The 18,613-nt window shown below is 40.1% G+C and overlaps 1 protein-coding gene across 1 annotated transcript; it reads left to right on the top strand.

Annotated features, from left to right (window-relative positions):
* Nucleotides 1–1,018: 1,018 nt before the first annotated feature.
* Nucleotides 1,019–18,386, top strand: adar (adenosine deaminase RNA specific). Its single transcript, XM_079241326.1, has 16 exons — nt 1,019–1,087; nt 4,037–5,747; nt 7,314–7,615; nt 8,823–9,018; nt 9,191–9,387; nt 10,470–10,605; nt 10,765–11,003; nt 11,244–11,400; nt 12,136–12,304; nt 12,589–12,682; nt 12,811–12,927; nt 13,088–13,215; nt 13,336–13,518; nt 13,663–13,775; nt 14,235–14,362; nt 15,639–18,386. The coding sequence occupies exons 2-16, from the start codon at nt 4,167–4,169 to the stop codon at nt 15,961–15,963; spliced, it is 4,065 nt and encodes a 1,354-aa protein (XP_079097452.1). The 5' UTR covers nt 1,019–1,087; nt 4,037–4,166; the 3' UTR covers nt 15,964–18,386.
* Nucleotides 18,387–18,613: the final 227 nt, after the last annotated feature.

Genomic DNA, 18,613 nt, shown 5'->3' with positions numbered 1-18,613 from the left:
CTGAATGAGGCCAGTATGTATGTCATACTTATCATTTTATCTATCTATCTATCTATATATCTATCTATCTATATATCTATATCTATATCTATATCTATATATATATATATATATATATATATATATATATATATATATATATATAAAAAGAAATATCTATATTTAGATTATATATATATAAATATAAATATATAATATATATCTAAAAAAAGGAAAGAAGCCTAAATTCATTGCTCCTACTTATGACCTCTTTCTCCGTGGATTTTGTTGTGCTTATAATTTGGCCTTTCTTTTATTCATTTATTTATTTTTTAATATATTTAAGATATTGATGGGCAGTATGTATGTCATACTTATCATTTTATCTATCTATCTATCTATCTATCTATCTATCTATATATATATCTATATATATATATATGTATGTATATATATATATATATATATATATATATATATATATATATATATATATATATATATATATATATATATATATATATATATATAAAAGAAATATCTATATTTATATTATATATATATAAATATAAATATATAATATATATCTAAAAAAAGGAAAGAAGCCTAAATTCATTGCTCCTACTTATGACCTCTTTCTCCGTGGATTTTGTTGTGCTTATAATTTGGCCTTTCTTTTATTCATTTATTTATTTTTTAATATATTTAAGATATTGATGGGCAGGTTTGTCAGATGTTATTGAAGAATATTCTCTTATGGCATGTCGATGCTGGTAAAGGTTTTTATTAAAGAATATTTTAAGACATAGATAAACATAAAAGTGTGACTTTAGTTTTAAAACATGGCAGCAATATTTCCTCCCTGCTCCCCTCCCTCTTTCTCCCTTTCAAGGGGATTTTTAATGTGCAAGCAAAGGATACAGCTTACACATAACGGAACCTTGCCCATTTTCTACGTCATTCACATGCGACGACGGAGAGCGGCTCGTTTCGGGTCACCAGTGTGAGCGTCACATCTCTGCGCATCAGTTCTTTGATTGTTTCTCTCACCGCAATAATATATTCCACTGAAGCAACAACCCGCAGCGCAGGGACATTGCAAGCTGAGGTAATTGTCTAGCGCTATCGCTTGTCTTAAATCACTTGGTAAAGCTTTTGTGATGACTGATTTAGTATTCTTGCGACAAGATACCATAAAGTGGCACTGCTGCAGGCGGGATAAGGAAATGGTGCAGAGCCAGTGCGGAGCGAGGCTGCCCGTGATAAGCTAACAGGCTAGCTAATGCTAGCGGGGGATGAACGATGTTCATGTGGCTGCTGCAAGCTAGCTGCACATTTTAATCCATCCTGCTACTTAACTTATTCCTGGTTGGAAATGTAAGGAGCTCTCTTGTTTTTGTGGTTTCAGAAAGAGAAGTTCGTCTAAACCTGTAGCTGTTTAAGTTCAAAGTGAATGTTACTGTGGAGAATAATCTTTGGCCGGTGTCGTCTCTTCAAAGTCTGCGTCAAAAGCATGAACAGTGATGCTATCAGAGCTTCATCTGTCTTGACTTGCGAGTCGTCAGTTTTTCCAAACACCATGCAATTTTTATAAGAAGTATTGGATCCATTTATTCACCATGTAAACTAAACAGAAATATGTTACATATGAACTGATAACTTTTTAAACACATTCCCGTAGAAATGTCGGGTTTTGTTCACGTTTAGTTTATTTGTTGCGACTTAACCTTTAAAAATGTGAATAATTTGGTTATTTTCATGCTTAAAGTTATATTTAAAACAGAAGCAAGGGGTAAAATCCGACCTTGATAAGTAAATCATGTCGTTTTGGTCGTGTTAAAAGCGGCTATACTGTGGTTTCTTTCCACCCCATTACAATTCTGTTATCAGATACAAGTACTGTAGTAAAACTACCAGACTTTGCTTTGATATTTGTATCTTCTTAAATGTATTACATTACTAGCAGACTCTACCATTCACCCCCCTCGTTTTATTTTTAATGTGAGAATCTGATCTGTGCATGTGATGTCTCTTCTGGTTCGGTGTGGAGTATACAGTATACATCCAGGGGAGGATGTCCTTGCAGATGTTCAGCGCATCAGGTTTATGTCTGGCTCTGCTGGCCGCTTCAGATCACGTGACACATACCAGAAACCTAACTTTCATTGGGAAACGAAAACGAAACTTATTTTCTCGCATTTGCTGTTAGTTTCCTTTCCCTAACAAATCTGTGGTTGGATTTTCCTTTCACCTTTGCAACAGCCACGTAATACGAACGGTACATAAAGACCGTTTTCCAAGTCGGTGGGGAAAACGCGGCCAACCCAAGTACGAAGAACCTGCGCTTTTAAAAAGACTTAACTTCCTGCTAACTAGCTGCCTAATCTCTGTTCTGTCACCATTTCTATGTTTGTTTGATTAGTTTTTCTTTATTCAGAGTTAAAATTGGATTTAAGTTTGTGAATCTCAGTTCAGCTGAACATTGGAAAGGGTTAAAGGCACCGACCCCACAATTCATCACTTTTTCCAGTTCTTCAGCTGTTGTTTGACCGTCTCAAGGTGAGGTTGATAACATTTCAGTTCACGAGCCTATTCCTGCAACTGTATGTATAGACATAGCTGGCAATTGTGGCTGGGGAGAGGGACGTCTGGGCGTCCCTGCTAAGGCTGCTGCCCCCCCCCCCCCCCCCTCCCCCCTCCGCGACACGGATGAAGCGGCAGAAAATGGATGGATGGATGGTATGTTTAGACATAAGCTAGGTTTCGCTTTTGCAGCAATACCAAGTAAACAAGAGGAGCACAGACTTCTGGGATGGACAAAAATATGATTTGGCTTGTTGCTTTTATATTGTATCTGTTTCTTGACATGGCAGCATAAAGCGTGCAGCAAAGTTGAATCATCACTTGTCAGATGGGTAGTTTTGGTCAAGCGCCTGCACAGGCTGAAAACAGAAAAGTGCTATTCTAAAATAAATATGTTGCTGTCAAATGTTGCTTTGCATCAGGGTCAAAGTGAGTCAGCTTCAACCCCGTTCGGCCCCCAGGCCGCCAGTCTTGTCGGCCCCTATTACTATGATGAACCAACACTATGGTGTTCTCCATTAGTGTAGCAGTGTTTGGACCTGCTCAGCTATGTGCAGCGCGCCACTGATGCTGACTGGACCGGGGGGGATGTAACCTGACTCGGTATTGGGTGTCTCCTTGTTGTCAGTCTGACTGATATTGACATTATTGAGTGTTGTCAGGTATGACACTTGAGGCTAAATCAATCTTTGTTTTCATCATAGGTGGAAGTTAAAATTCTGATTCGCACAGCTCAAAAAGTATTTTTCAACTTGTCAAATACTTGAGAGGAGAGCGAGTATGGGGAGAAAGGAATTAATGTACATCCGCGTGTCGGCTAATGTCTGCAGAGTTTTCTGTCCACAGCTGTTGCATTTCTTCATTCATTTGCCCCTTTTATCTGCTTAATTGTCTCATTCTTATCTTCTGCTACTGATCCAGGGCAAGCTACGATTTGTAAGGCCAGAAATAATACAGAATAGTCACAAGATGGTCTGAATTATTAATCAGTTTCCTTTTAGCTTGGATTTAAGTTTCAGGGTGACAGAGCGAGAAAGCAAGTCACCCTGCAACATCCTTGCAAACTGATTGGGTTATAATCTGGACATATATACAGTACGAATTAACTGTGGAGGATGACAACAAAAATCATCTCCTAGGAGCTTGTATAGATTCTCTGACTTAAACAAGGACACTGTTAGGGGTGATGGGGTTTTGAAGGGTTGATAAATGTGTGTTTTGGCTCCACGGCTGCCCCCACACACACACATACACTAATCTTACTGCCATTGTTATTTCATCACCCTCTTAGAATATTAGTGTTTGTATTTTTTTTCCAAGGTTTTCTAAAAACAAAAAAACTCAGATATCTAAAAGAAACCAATCTCCTGTGTTTTTAGAAAATGTAAAATAAATTACATTGACCATTATTTTTAGAGGGTGACAAATTTTGTTTATTAAAACTCCCATGACTTTATGCTTTGGTTTGTTTCAGGTGCTCTCAGCGTGCAACTATCCTGCCCTGATTTTCAGTCGGGGTAATTTGTTGGTCTTCGAGGAGATACAATAATACCAAAGCTGCCCAGCCAGCTGCACCGGCCCCCTTTGTGCCCAACCCCTGCGCTATGAGCAGAGGTAGAAGAGGGCCTTATCAAGAACAGTATTACAGGCATCCGCCACCCCACTTGCAGCCCCCAGGATTCCCCAGAGGTGACCTACAGCAGAACCCAAATATAAATTACTACAACAGTCCTGCTCATCCTGCAGTACCCATACAACCCTCATCTCCCCATCCCTCCTCCTGTCCCCCCATACCAAACACTAAATTTGTCCCTAATTCTGTGGGTTTTAATAACTCACATAATCAAAATCACAGTGTCAGCCCAGTTCCCAATTCCTTCCATTGCAAACAGGTAGAGTTCCTGAGAGGACAGAGCTCTCAGGCGCCACAGTTCAGAGCCAGCGCTCAAGGAGGAGCAGCCCCCAGCAGGCCACCTAGCTCCTTTTACCAGCCCCAGTTAGGATATAGCAGACATAAAAACTTTAATAGCTCCCCTAGGGGTAGAGGCGGCTGTCGCCTAGACCAGGGTTTTGCACATCCATCTGGTGCAGGAGCATTTCGAGGCTGTCGACGCCCAAATAAAGTCCAGCTACAGGGCAAAAACAGGAACCAGTACATTGACAGACCGTGGCGTGACCAAACAAATTCTCTGTGTGAAAATTTTCAGAGTTTGTCTTTTGTTCGAGACAGGGCTCACAGAGGAGCAGAACAGCTCAACAAACATTCTTCACAAGGTAATTCAGGAAATTTAAGATTTACGAACGATAACATCACTTTCACACCTGACATACAAGACCAGGTGTTTAGGGCTTTGGCTGCTTTGAAGTCAGATGACAGTGTGTCTGCTAAAATATTAGCCAGAAAGCTACATTTGCCCAAGAAAATAGTCAACAGGGCTCTCTATTCCCTAGAAGAGTTAGGGAAAGCCTCCAAGCAAGGACTTCACCCACCTGAGTGGACTCTATACAGAGAACATCTCAGAGCAGTAGAAGCAAGAAATTCTTACGTCCAAAGCCCATCTTCCCATTTGTTTCATCCGGCCAGACGCCAACAGACACCTGACCCAAGTTTTACTTCAGAAACAGAAAACTGGGGACAGGGTAAAGAAGACGAGTCTGACACAGAATCTGTTTCGTCTTACTGCTCCTCTTCAGAATTATCTGATTCGGAAGAATTCCAATCTTCAGCAAAAACTCCCAGATACGAGGAGCAACGTCCCAGTGTGGCCAGATCCTCCAATCAGGAACTGAATTCTGCTGTGATGGCACACCAGAAAGAGAAAATTCTGCAATATCTCCTTGATTCAGGGGAGGCGACTGCTCTTGTTATAGCAAAGAATTTGGGCCTTAAGAATGCCAAGCAGGTCAACCCCACCCTTATCAATCTGGAGAAGCAGGGTGATGTTAGTAGGAACCGCGATGTCAGCCCTCCCAAATGGAACCTGTCCACCCATCGCAGAGAGAGGATGGAGAGAAGCCTGAGAGCTGCACAGAGCACTCCAGCTGTGCAGGATCAGATGGAGGTGGAAGCCATTAAAAATGAAGAGGAAGGAGACTGCATTTCCTCGCCAATCCCACCTGTACCAGGTCTTGAGTTAATTCCACTGCTTGATGATCAGATACCAGAACAAAGTCAAAGTGAAATGGTAGGTGAACTTCTAGTGTTTTTCTTTGTATGTTTATTGGTGATATGGGCTGCAATATTTGGACCCAGTACTGCTTTTGATCCCTCAGTTTACAAGCATAAAATCACACGATGATAACAAATGTTACAATCCTCATATTAAAAAAAAAAAAAAAAAAAAAAAGATTTATTTAACCTTAAAAGAAATTGAATGAATAGTAAAAAGGAGGTAGAACAAGTAATGTTGCAGCGTTTACAACTTAATCTTTGTTATCAGACATAAATTCAGCTACAACTCAAAGAGTTTAGTGCTCATAATTCTTTACCTAAAAAAATTGTGCATAGATTAAAAAAAAAAAAAAAAAAAAAAACGTACATGCTTACAGAGTGATTGCATATATCAGACCAAGCTTTTCCTGGTGTAGGCTCACCGAGGCACTGCCACACAGCAGACCTCATTTCTCCTCAGACATTTAAACTAAAACGCAGATTACGATCAGTCTTGTTCCATCATCTTACATTCATATTACTTTAATTATAAATGCATCATCGGGGTTTGGTGCGTATGTTAAACTGGAATTACTGGGATTTTCAGCTTCTTCTGGACTCTCCCTCTTTACCCATTTAATGACCTCACTAAATGATCTGTTGTTTTTGCATCGCTCACCGTTGTCGGATCAGCAACATGCACGCTGCCTTCCTGTGTGCAGCGGCACACGCATGTGGAAAGAATGCAATAATATTTACACTGTCATGACAATCTACACTGTTTACAGAGGCGAAAACAACTATTCAGAAGTCACATCAACATGCAGATTGCGTGTTTTCTGCTGCAACACGAGACAGCTTTGTCAGAGTGGGTCCCCATCCCAGAACGGCTGTTTTGTAAAAATCATTCTGACACACAGGAAACATGTCCAAACTTTAGCTTCCAACTTTCAGCATCAACCGAATTGATGCATTGACCTTACTTAATACTGTGATCACTGTTAGTAAGTTACGCACACATAGCCCTACAGCTACGTCTGCAGCCCCATAGATACAATGGCAAACAGTTTTATAGATGGGACATTCAATATTCCCATTTTCCATTCCGACCCACCTGATTTCAACTTGTATGGCTATATTTCAGCTCAGTTAAATGGTTAAAAGGTGCTTTAGAAGTTTAAAGATTGCCATTGCTCATTTAGCAGGCTCCCATCACTCTGCTAGCAGAGACGGGGCAGTGCATGGTCTGCATGTGGAAACCAGCCTCTCTGACAACACAGAGCTGCCTGCGGACATACCCGTGGATCATCCAATGCAGATACCAGTAAAAAAAAAAAGAAAAAGCCAAGTATATCATTTAACTGATGTATCAGCCAAACCTTAGTATTCAGTGGTATGAAGTACTTTGATTGTTAAAGATGTGGTTGTTCTGTGTTAAAAAAAAAAAAAAAAAGCATAAAGGCAAATATTTTCTTGCACGATTATGATCAGGTTTGAATGTAAGGAGGACAAATTTGAAATGAGTTCAGTATTGAACATGAAGCCAGTGGAGTTGTTAGATGACAGAGGGTTGTGCTCAGTTTTTGTTTCTTTCATTTAGCAACCCACCTTGAATTTATTCAAGTACAGAGATGATGAACAGTGGGCCACAGACGACATCCCAGAATTCCTCAATGCCATTCGCAGACAGACGGATGCGGATAAACTGGCAGCGGAGAAGACCAACGTTATCGGGACTGTTGCTGTATCACTGGCTGCCCCGCCTCCCCAGAATCTGTGGGCCAAATTACAGGAGGTGAGACTGAAGAACCCCGTCAGCGGTCTCATGGAGTATGCCCAGTATCTGGGCCAAAACTGTGAGTTCCAGCTTCTCGACCAGTCTGGACCCTCCCACGACCCAAGGTTGGTGACTAGATCTGTCCTGTTCTGTCATGAATTGACTCATATAAGGTGGAAGTTACTCTTTATTGATTCATGGTGTTATTTATAGATTACATGATGCCGACATGCTGATATGAGCCGTTCTTTATGACGGGAGGTTTAGATTTAAATTAGCTGTCAAAAACACTAAGCAGCCACTTGCTTATTTCCTGACAACATTCTTTACAGAAATGGAGGAAATGCAGATGTAAAAAATGTAAACCTGCTGAGACGTCGACTTGTGAAGGCTGCAGATGAAGCTGATAAACATCTTGTTTTTTTTTTTATATTTGGCCCAGATTTGGTGCAATTTTTGACACATTACTTTTATTCTTTGTAATATAATACAGATCCAAAGTTTGATTTACTCTGCTTGGATGTAATTGCACTTCTTGATCCTCCATTCTATGTAAGCATCCTGATGAAGAAATCCAAGCCAAACATGGAGAGTGTGGTTAATGTTGTTGTGATGGCCATGATCAGCTTGTTGAGCCAACTAATACAGAAAAGACTAACTGGGTGTATGAAGTTCAGGTTTCATGAAAGAAAAAGCTGATGCAGTTCACCTGGGAAATTCATGAATTGTATTTTAATGACTAAGATTCATCGACGATTTTATACTCAGCACTTCATAGACCTCATCAGCTTTAAAATGCAATATTTTTACTCTTTTCTTCCATCTTTTAATTGTCTTTGTCTCTCCAAAGCAGCTGTTGACTGCAGTTTTAAATAAAAGTGTACTAAATTTATCTGCTTCCATTAAGTGTTACTAGGAATGAGGCGAATTTGTTGTGCAACACAGGACCATCACAAATTGTGTATTAGTGAGGGTCCTAAATATCAAGTTAGTAAAGCTTTTTACTTTTGCAAAAAGATGATTATTTTCCATTTTGTCTCCAGTCTTCAGGCTGAAAGGTTACCACTGTTTGTTACTGACTGAATGATTTTTATTAAGAATAAGAAAAGAGTTACAAAAAGTCTTGTTTTATTTAAAACATCACTAAAGATGTGATTATAGCAAAAGCTTTAAAGCTCAGTATGTGTGCGTGTGTGCGAGTTTTGCAAATGGCGCTTCATATTAAAAACCATCAAAGGAACCTCACTTTTATCGCAGCTCGTTGCCAGTAACAACACTGTATTTGCATATCACGCTTTCCTGATATCCTGCCCTTTTCTACTTCTCTGTTAGGTTCCGTATGCAGGTCATCCTGAATGGAAGATCGTTTCCTGTTGCAGAAGCTTCTAGTAAAAAGGTTGCAAAAAAAGATGCTGCTGCGGCCACCCTGCGTATTCTCATCAAAGAGATGCAAGGAGGGACGGGCACAGTGGAAGATGGTAACACAACCAGCACGGACCAGGTGTTGGAGACACTTCCGGAAACCAGTGTATGTTGTACTGTACTTAAATAAAACCTTTATTATAGAAAACATGTTGTCGCATTTAGTTTTAAATAGTTTAAGAAGCTGAAGTACATGTAGCGAGCGCTTGTGTTTATTATGCTTAGATTTAGCAACCCAGATACAAATTCTCAAGTATGCTGTCTCTTCATTTTGCTAGGGGTCAGCTGAAAGCGCTGGGGGAACATTTGGATCAGGCAGCGTGGAGGGAACGGTGGAAGGACCTCGTCAGCCACTGTCCCGCTCTCTGCCCGGTGGGAAGAATCCAGTTTCTGTCCTGATGGAGTACTGCCAGCGCAGTGGGAATCCCATTGAATTCATCAACACCGGCCAGGCAGGCCCACCACATGACCCAAGGTGCTGGCTGCGTCACCTACCTCTGAATTTGTCTTTTAAATGGTGTTTTCCAGCACATAGCATGAGCTAAGGCCAACTTCCTCTGTGTGGTGATACATCTTGCTCAGAGAGGAAGCTATTTCTGTTTATTCTGTCCTCAACACTGTAGTCATCTGACAAAAACACAATACCATCTCTGTCCATCTACTCCTTCTGTTTATTGCATCCACTAAGGCAACTGTCTAACGGGTAGAGACAGTTCAGCTTGTGTTTTTCTGCCAGAACTTGGGAGAAAAATTGCATGTATTTGTCCACTGGCGTAGGTAATCTTGCTCAGAGACTTTTTTTTTTTTACTCTGGGTGAAGTGGTTTCCCGTCCTGATAGTAGTCTGTACAGTTTTAAATCATGAACAATAAGAAATATAGTTAGACCCCTCAGTTTACGGTAAATCTTTAAAAAGTCTGACCAATCAAAATGTTCGGGTCGAATTGAAGTTGTTCTTTTCTTAGATTTCGTAAGCTTCTTCATGGCTGACAAGACGCAACAAGGATTTCTCCGACCCGGCTCGGCTTATTTGCCTCCTCCCGCTAAACAGCTGAGAAAGAGAAAATCGTTGGTGGAAAAAGCTGCAAACTGGAAAAGCACTCGGAGAGTGCAAAACTCCGCCACGGCATTTAAAAAATTCCTGGATCCAAACAGTGATCCGGATCACCACCAAAATTAAATCAGTTCTTCCTTTTCACATTTCCAACAACTTGCAAAAATTGAATTAAAATCCGTCCATAGCTATTTGAGTTGTCTTGAACACAAACAGATAAACGTCGGTAAAAACATAACCTCTTTGGTGGAGGCATGAAAAAAGTCTCAGATCACGCAAGGAGCAAAACCAGGGGGGGAGGAGCCAAGACAGCGTGCCACTTTCAGATCTTGCTAGCTCCCCAACATTACCTACCCCAGCTTTAATATGACCCCAATCCGATCCATCAGTTCATCTATCGAACACCAGCGTGCAACTCTACTAAGTATGCTAAGTGTACAATTTCAGTTACAGACTGAAATAGTTCTCCATCTCTCTTTTTCACCTTCTCGGTCTCCTTTCCAGGTTCATGTACAGAGTGAAGGTTGGAGACATCTTGTTTGCAGAGGCCTCGGCTCCAAGCAAGAAAGCGGCCCGCCAGCTGGCAGCAGAGGAAGCTGTCAAAGAGTTAATGGCTGATGGAAAACTGCAGCTCAACAAGGTAAGAAGTGGGAAGCAGAGAAACTCACATTTAGGAGATGTAAAGGAATGAAAACAACAGATTAATTTGGCTGAAAAGAACCTTTTTGCCACTTCTGACACTGATCCCGTTGTTCAGCCAGTCACATCTCTAACCCCCCCCCCCATCTATCTTTTCCAGCCTCAGTTGCCCCTGGGTCCTTCCAGCGATGGTGAAGGAGGTGTGTCTGGGACAGCATGTCCCTCTTTGCGTCCTCTAACGGCAGATGAATTGCGAGCAGCCCACGAGGCAGGTGTAGGGGATCTCATAAATTACCTGAACAGTAACGCAGTGTCAGGCCTTCTGGAGTACGCCAGAGCCCGGGGCTTTGCTGCAGAGATCCGCCTGGTGGGGCAGACTGGACCAGCGCATGAGCCTAAGTATGTGTGAGCTGCATCACTGCAAAGTTAAAATAGGCTAACCAGATTAAACATCTTTTTAATTTTGGTCACAGTCTGAATGATTGTTTCTTTGTTTATGATTTGGATAAAGTTTTTTCATGATCCAACATCACAGCAAAGTTTTTAAATGTAGAATTGCATTTATCTCTTGTTTTAAAAATGCCCAAGTTTCCAGGCATAAGTCCTTCTTACTACATCTATCTTTCCCCTCCCGCTCAGATTTACCTACCAGGCCAAACTGGGCGGACGCTGGTTTCCTCCAGTTTGTGCCTCAAACAAGAAACAGGGGAAGCAGGAAGCAGCAGATGCTGCTTTGCGGGTTTTGATTGGAGAAGCTGAGAGGGCAGCACGCACTGGGGAACTAATCCCAACTGAGGTACTGAGGACTTTTTTTTTTTAATTATCTGTCTTGAAAGTGGGAAATTTACTGAGTTTAACCGAGTTTTCAGATGTAGCTGTGGCATTGCGCAGGTTTGGTGTAACTAATACACATTAACTGACGGTCAAATGTAACAATATCCGACCCAAAACTACATTTATTTAGAAAATTAAAATGGTGTCTTTAGAAAAGTTGGGTTATGTTATTCACAAGAGCTGTAATAAATAAACTTATTGTGATTAATTGTTGTATGGTTATTACTCATGCAGTTGCTTATTTGTGAAGGTAAGTCCAGGTTTTAGACAAAAAAATCAATGCTTCCTTATGATCTTTAGTTGTACTGCAGGCTAGAAAGTGTCTCGCTGCCCATGGTTCAGTGATAAACCAGTTTGACATGGAACTTGTGTGAAGCAGTGGCTTTTTTAGTCTCATCTTAGACAACATTGTCTTTTCTTACACCATCATAATCCCAGTTTGTCCAGTCTGTCTTAAAGAAAAGTACAAGACACCATTCACTCATAAAATGGCTTTAGCATGTTCTGATGGATGCAAAACGACCTTATCTGCCCCTGCTTTAGCCTTTTCTTTTAGAGGACTTTGTTTTTTCTCAGCCCACTCGCAGCTAACACCAAACACTGGTGTCAAGACAGCAAATCGTTTTGTCTCCGTGATTTCTTTCTCCATTTGTATGAATGAATTAAATAACATTTTTTTGTTTATATTTATTACCAGCTACCTGTGAGTGGCAGTACTTTGCATGACCAGATAGCAATGTTGAGCCACCAGCGTTTCAACGCCCTGACCACCCGTATCCAGCACAGCCTTCTGGGACGCAAGATTTTGGCCACTATCGTCATGAGAAGAGGAGAGGGCCTGGGGGCGGTTGTCAGCCTTGGAACTGGTAAAAACATCATTTTTTGCATGAAAGCCAGTGAAAGAGGAGATGTGATTTTTTTAAAAAAAAAACAAAAAACGGTGTGTGTGTGTGTGTGTGAGGAAACATGTAACAACAGTAGAAAATGTGTTGGCACTGCAGTTTTCATGATGTTTAGTTTTTATTTTTCTGCGCTCAGAGGCATTTACTGTCACAAGTTAAAACAGAACTAGGTCACTGCAGAACAAAGAGGTGTTTCAGTGTTGCATTTAGTGACATTGAATGTCGTCCCCCCCTTTCTTTTCTGTCAGGAAATCGTTGTGTCAAAGGAGAAGAGTTGAGCCTTAAAGGGGAGACGGTTAATGATTGCCACGCTGAAATCATCTCCAGAAGGGGCTTTGTTCGGTAGAAACTGATATCTTGCTTCTTTATCAATGTTTCTCCTTCATATCTAAAAATACCCCTCTTCTTTCCTAGATCTGATCTGCATGACATTATTTATAAGTCTAACTCACTGTCTCCTTTCCTCTCAGGTTTCTGTACAGTGAGCTACTTAAGCACCATGATGGCGCAGACGACAGTATATTTGAGCCAGCAGCAGAGAACAAACTGCAGATCAAGTCTGACATCACCTTTCACCTCTACATCAGGTGCGGAGATCAGATGTGTTCTTTCCTCCTTCATCTCCCAAGTCTCTTTTTGTCCCATCCTGCCCATTAGTCTGATTCATCAGTGTTTCTAGTTTGGATTGGAGTGGCTGTCGTCGTGGTTTGTGTTGCATCAGAACCTCCGTTCTTCTCTTCTTTATAGCACGGCTCCTTGTGGGGATGGAGCCTTGTTCGATAAGTCTTGCAGTGAAACAGGAGATGAAGTCCAGGGCCACCAGCCTCTGTTTGAGAATGCGAAGCAGGGCAAGCTTCGCACTAAAGTGGAGAATGGTATGTAGCTTACACTGTTTTCATGTTATCTTTAATGAAATATGCATGGAAGCAAATGATTCCTGGTCTGTTATCAAGAGCTGTAACCTTTTGCTCTTGTGTTATTGTGTCTGTTTTCAGGGGAAGGGACCATCCCTGTGGAGTCGAGTGCCATTGTACCCACCTGGGACGGCATCCAGCATGGTGAAAGGCTGCGAACCATGAGTTGCAGTGATAAGATTCTGCGCTGGAATGTGTTGGGTCTGCAGGGGGCACTGCTCTCCCATTTTCTGCATCCTATCTACCTGAAGTCCATCACACTCGGTAAATCACACTCTTGGGCAAAGATTATCATTGCAGACAAACTTTTATAAGACGGACTGTGGGTGAATATAGATCAACTCCTACATTGATTATTGCTTCACAACCCTGTCTGATAAACCTGTATTTGTTGCTGTGATCTGCCAGGCTATCTATACAGCCACGGTCACCTGACACGTGCCGTCTGCTGTCGGTTGGCAAGAGACGGCGAGACCTTCACACAGAGTCTCCCTCCTCCCTTCAAGCTGAACCACCCTGAGGTAGCTACATGAGTTTTTGATGCGATTTCAGACATGGACATAAATCAGGAACATTGAGGTCATTCTCATTGGATTAATTAATTAAGCTGCCAGTATTCCTATTTGTGCCTGCACGGCCGTTTTTCATTGTTCATCTCATGTAAATTGGGCTCATCCATCAATGACCAAAAAGCAGGTTGGTCCTTGCTACAGTGCCAGGAAACATGGAAGAAGTATAGTAACTGGCAGACAAACAGTAGTCATCTTATTCTCTGTCTCATGCTGTTGTTCAGCATTATGTTGGCTTTCATTTCCACATGATAATATGCACATTGGGACTGGCTTTACTGATACTTGCATTACACAGCCAGTTTTGAAATAGCTGAATTATATTAGTTTATTGAGTGAATGAATGAATTATATTATTAGTTTAACTAAGTGTGGTCTTTCTCTCTGCCACATCTCACTTCTGGCTGGTAGGTGGGCAGGGTGAGCGTCTACGACTCTACACGACATACAGGAAAAACCAAGGAGTCCAGTGTGAACTGGAGCCTTCCAGACCAGCACAATGTAGAGGTGCTGGATGGGACCAAAGGAAAACTTGATGGGTATGTAGTATCCTGCCTTACACTACTGAATGGCTTTTCTGCTTGTTATACACTGTTCTCTGTTCCTACTTTAGGTGTTTTTGTTACTCTTTTGTAAAGATGTCTAATGATTTCTCTGTTAAGCCACAACAGCTTCAGACCTTGGTGAACTTTTTATCTCCCTAATTGTCTGTAATCCCTAACTACTTTTCCTTTTCATTTTATGAATCAAAGGTTTTGAAAACTGTATCAGTAAAAATAGATCAGAAAAGTTTGTTCATATAGTTGAAAGTTTGTGAATTCTTCAGTTTGCTGTATTTATCCACAAACTTAAACCATCACTGACTTCATATCTAATTGTAAATTTAAAAACGCATTACAATCAGATAATATATAATGGTAATATATATTTTTATTTTATCAGATTAATTGATCAGTCAGTCCTGCTTATAATTTTTAGCTGTTTCCTTCCATCAGATCAGGATGATAACTAATAACCATCCTACAATGGAATAAGTTATTCCTTTTCTAATGTAGTTTTTAACCATTTTGTTGAATTACCCCAAAATGCTTGACTTTTTTCTTGTAATTCAGTTCATGAACCCTTTTATTAAAATTTTCAATAATATTTTCCTGATATAATTCAGTCGTAATGGTGCAAATTGGGGACAAATCAACTTAACACAATGTTTTGCCTTTGTTTTAAGCTAGAGAGCGGCTGTTTTTCATCTATTCTGTCTCATTTAAACCAGCTACTTATATCTTGGCCTTATCTCTAAATATTTTTTACACAAACTTCTTTTGCTTCACCAGTGTCTTTAGAAAACTAAAAGGGCAGAAATGCTGTTTTAGTAGAGCGATTGATATTATTCTGGCAGCCCTGAATGTCAGCATTATATAACATTAGGAAGGCATGTTGTTGTTTAGAAGTTGTGCAAGTTCATAAATTGCACGTGACAGATATGTAATTATTGTTAGGTAAACTTTTTATTGTATCTATCTCAGTTTTTTTTTTCTTTTATCTAGTCTTTAAACGTCTATGAAGTCTGATGGTGTTCAGACTTGAGTCTTTATTTTAACACCACATAATTTTTCACTAAAGTTTCCAAACATTTATGTTGCATAATCCAAAACAAGAAGCAGTTGACAGTGCATTAAGCTTAATGAAAAACCACTGCATAACCAGAAGAAACATTTCTTTCATGCCAGACATGACGCATTTCTCTTTTTTTCTTCATATATTTATATATTTTTTTAATCTATCAAGCTAAAAGAACCTCAAATGTCTTCCCTACAGGAACAAACAGGCCGTGTCCTGGGTGTCTAAGTCCAACCTGTTCTGTCTGTTCCGCTCTCTGTGCCAGAAGTGTGGTCGCACTGACCTCCTCTCCCTGCCCTCCTACGCTCAGGCCAAGATTTCAGCCACAGCCTTCCAACTTGCCAAACAACAGTTCTTTCAAGCTCTCAGTGTTCACGGCTACGGAGCTTGGATTGGCAAACCACTGGAAGAGAAGAGCTTTGAGGCAGTGGATGGAACTGGAAACAGCGAAGCAAGCATCCCCCTGGGATGTGCAAACAGTAGAAATGGAGGGGCAATGGAATACAAGCAAGCAGAGGCGTAGAGGAGTTGCATATGTGGGGAAAGAAAAGCACAAACAGGGGCAGATCAAAGGCAATTCATAGCATAAAGGAAAAGGATAATCAGACAATGCAAAGCCAGTGGCCAGAACTGTCTTCTGCCGGAGCATAGCTGAAGGCTGCAGGGAGAATGATGGAAAGCGACAGCCTGAGTCAAAGGCAAAGCCTGAAGTATGAGTGAGGTCACAGCTGACAGGAAAGAGCTAGGGACAGATCCACAGGGTGTACAGAATATTGTAAACACTACATTCAAGAGGAATAAGTCTGAAGTCAGAAAATATCTGGCAAATACTGCTACATGGCCTGCACAAGTTTGTGACCCATTTTTTTGTCTATTTTAATGTTTAAAATACAGTTAAATACAGCTTCTTATTTGAGCTTTTCTTTGTCTTTTAAGTGAATGACATGCATCATTCTGTCATAACATTATGACCACTTGTTAGGTCCTACTTGCATCACCTAAAGAGCTTTGACTAATCAGGGCATGAAATAAGAACATCTGAGGGTCTCTGGTACCAGCATACCAGCATTTGGTAGCAAAAAAACCACAACGCTGTGTTTTGGAGGTCTCACTGGTTGCTTCCAACAGATGCTATCAAGATCTCTTCACATCGGTACCTGAGAAGGTTGTAGGTCAGGTGAGATCCTCAGATTTTCTTTATGGTTGTGTTAAGTGTCATTCGCTCATGCAGTGGTTGTAATGTCATGATCAGTGGGTGGATGTGGCCATTTTTCACCATTGTACTTTATATCAGATATTTTTTGCAGGTTCTGCAGACATTAAAAGTGCAACCTAAACCAAGACGGTTTGTACCCATTGGAACATTGTTTATTGCTTCATTTCACTGTGAGAGCTCAGGCATATGAAAGGAGCAGCTAATTGGCATTTTCTGTCTTTTTTAAGATATTTAGAATTGCGATTAAATACAAAGTCTCCTGTTGCCGAGTCCAGTCCAGTTCCACCTAACAGCATCAGTAAGAAATGTTACTATACAGAAGATCTTGTGCTTTAGGAAATCGGTTTCACTGTCTTATATGTAAGGCTCCTCCTACACGTCTCTGTTCAGGCTCATCTGATTTACACCAGCGGTAAAGTTTCAAGTGACTGCACACTGGACTGTCCACCTTCATGTGGTGTTGTCATGGTTTTCCAGTAAGGGACTGCTGCCACCCTTTGATCAGCCCCATTTGTCTGTGCTTATACAATTTTTTTTTCTTCAAATAGAACTACTGATGTCATGATGATTTCCAATAAGTACAGTAAATTTGTTCCTATGGTTTGTGTGGTTTTTGAGTGATTTTTGTTTTTCTTTTACCCATGTCGTTATGGTTCTCAGATGCAGGTGATGCCAGAAAGTTAATGAAAATTTTGAATTGGTCTCCTGCATGTCTTTTTCAATGGTTTGTTTTTTTTCTTTTTTTTCTTTTATACCTCCCGGTATAAAATGATTGTCATGTCCAGGTGCACGGTGAGTTCCTGACAATATTTGGGACATTTTTTTTTTCTCTTAAAGACTTCTTTTCAAATTGAACAAATGATGCAATATATACATCAGCTGCACACAAATACATGAACACACAGGAGTACAGTGGGATCCAGAAGCCTGAATCTACTTGATGAAATTTAATTTTTCAAAATGCTGCAGGCAGATTTTTTTTTTACTTAAGAATTGACTAAGTCACATTTTGCATGAACAAATGCTGATGTGAGTAAAGTTTTTATTATTCCTACTGAGGAAAAGCTATGCAAGTTAGCAGTTACATTGGTGTAGCTATATTGCTTGTACAGTTACTGTTCATAAAAAAAAAAAAAAACCCCGCTTGAAGTTGCATCTGTAGAGCAGTGTTTCTGACAATGTAGCAACCCTCAAGCTGATTCTTACAACTTCATATTGTACTTTATGCAGGACTTTGATCTGTTTGTCTACTTAATGTAGAAAGTTGGAACCTCAATAAATGCATTGATGGACCGCTGTCCTGCATTAGCTCTGATATGAAGTATGAATATTATGCATAGTAAATTAGCATTACAAATAGTTTTAATGCTACTTACTGTATTTTCTAAAGTATGAATATTATGCATAGTAAATAAGCATTACAAATAGTTTTAATGCTCCTTACTCTATTTGAAAAAGAAAACTTAAGTTTTTAATGTGAAAATGTACAGTTTTTTTTTTTTTCTATTGGACTCAGACCTCTCGCACCCACTGTATGCAGAAATGGATGATTAATGCTGTATGTATAGTCTGTGTGTGTATGTATTTGTGTGGGTTTTAATGTATATATTTTGTAAATCACCTAAAATTAATATTGCTTTTCTATTATACATGGTGTTTAACTGGGTTTTTTATTTTTTTTTAAACATACAACTGTGAGAGAAAAAAAAATAAATGAGAATTCTCTTGAATTAATTGTTTGTTTATGTTTTCCATATTTGCACATGAATCCCGTGGAGGTCCAAGAGGTTTGAATGACATAAGGACACTGAACTGGATTTAGTAGGGTTTATAAAGCAATTATCAGTGCCGATATTAAGTATTTTTAGGGGGCTTAAATCGACTGTCAGTTTCTCACTCTTCATCCATGATAAAGCTGTGGATTACAATTATACTGAAATGGTGACAGGAAAGAGAT

This window comes from Telmatherina bonti (assembly GCF_933228915.1).
Source record: "Telmatherina bonti genome assembly, chromosome: 5".
NCBI lineage: Eukaryota > Metazoa > Chordata > Actinopteri > Atheriniformes > Telmatherinidae > Telmatherina > Telmatherina bonti.
The sequence above is the reverse complement of the archived record's forward strand: the minus strand, read 5'-3'. Positions and strand labels throughout refer to the sequence as shown.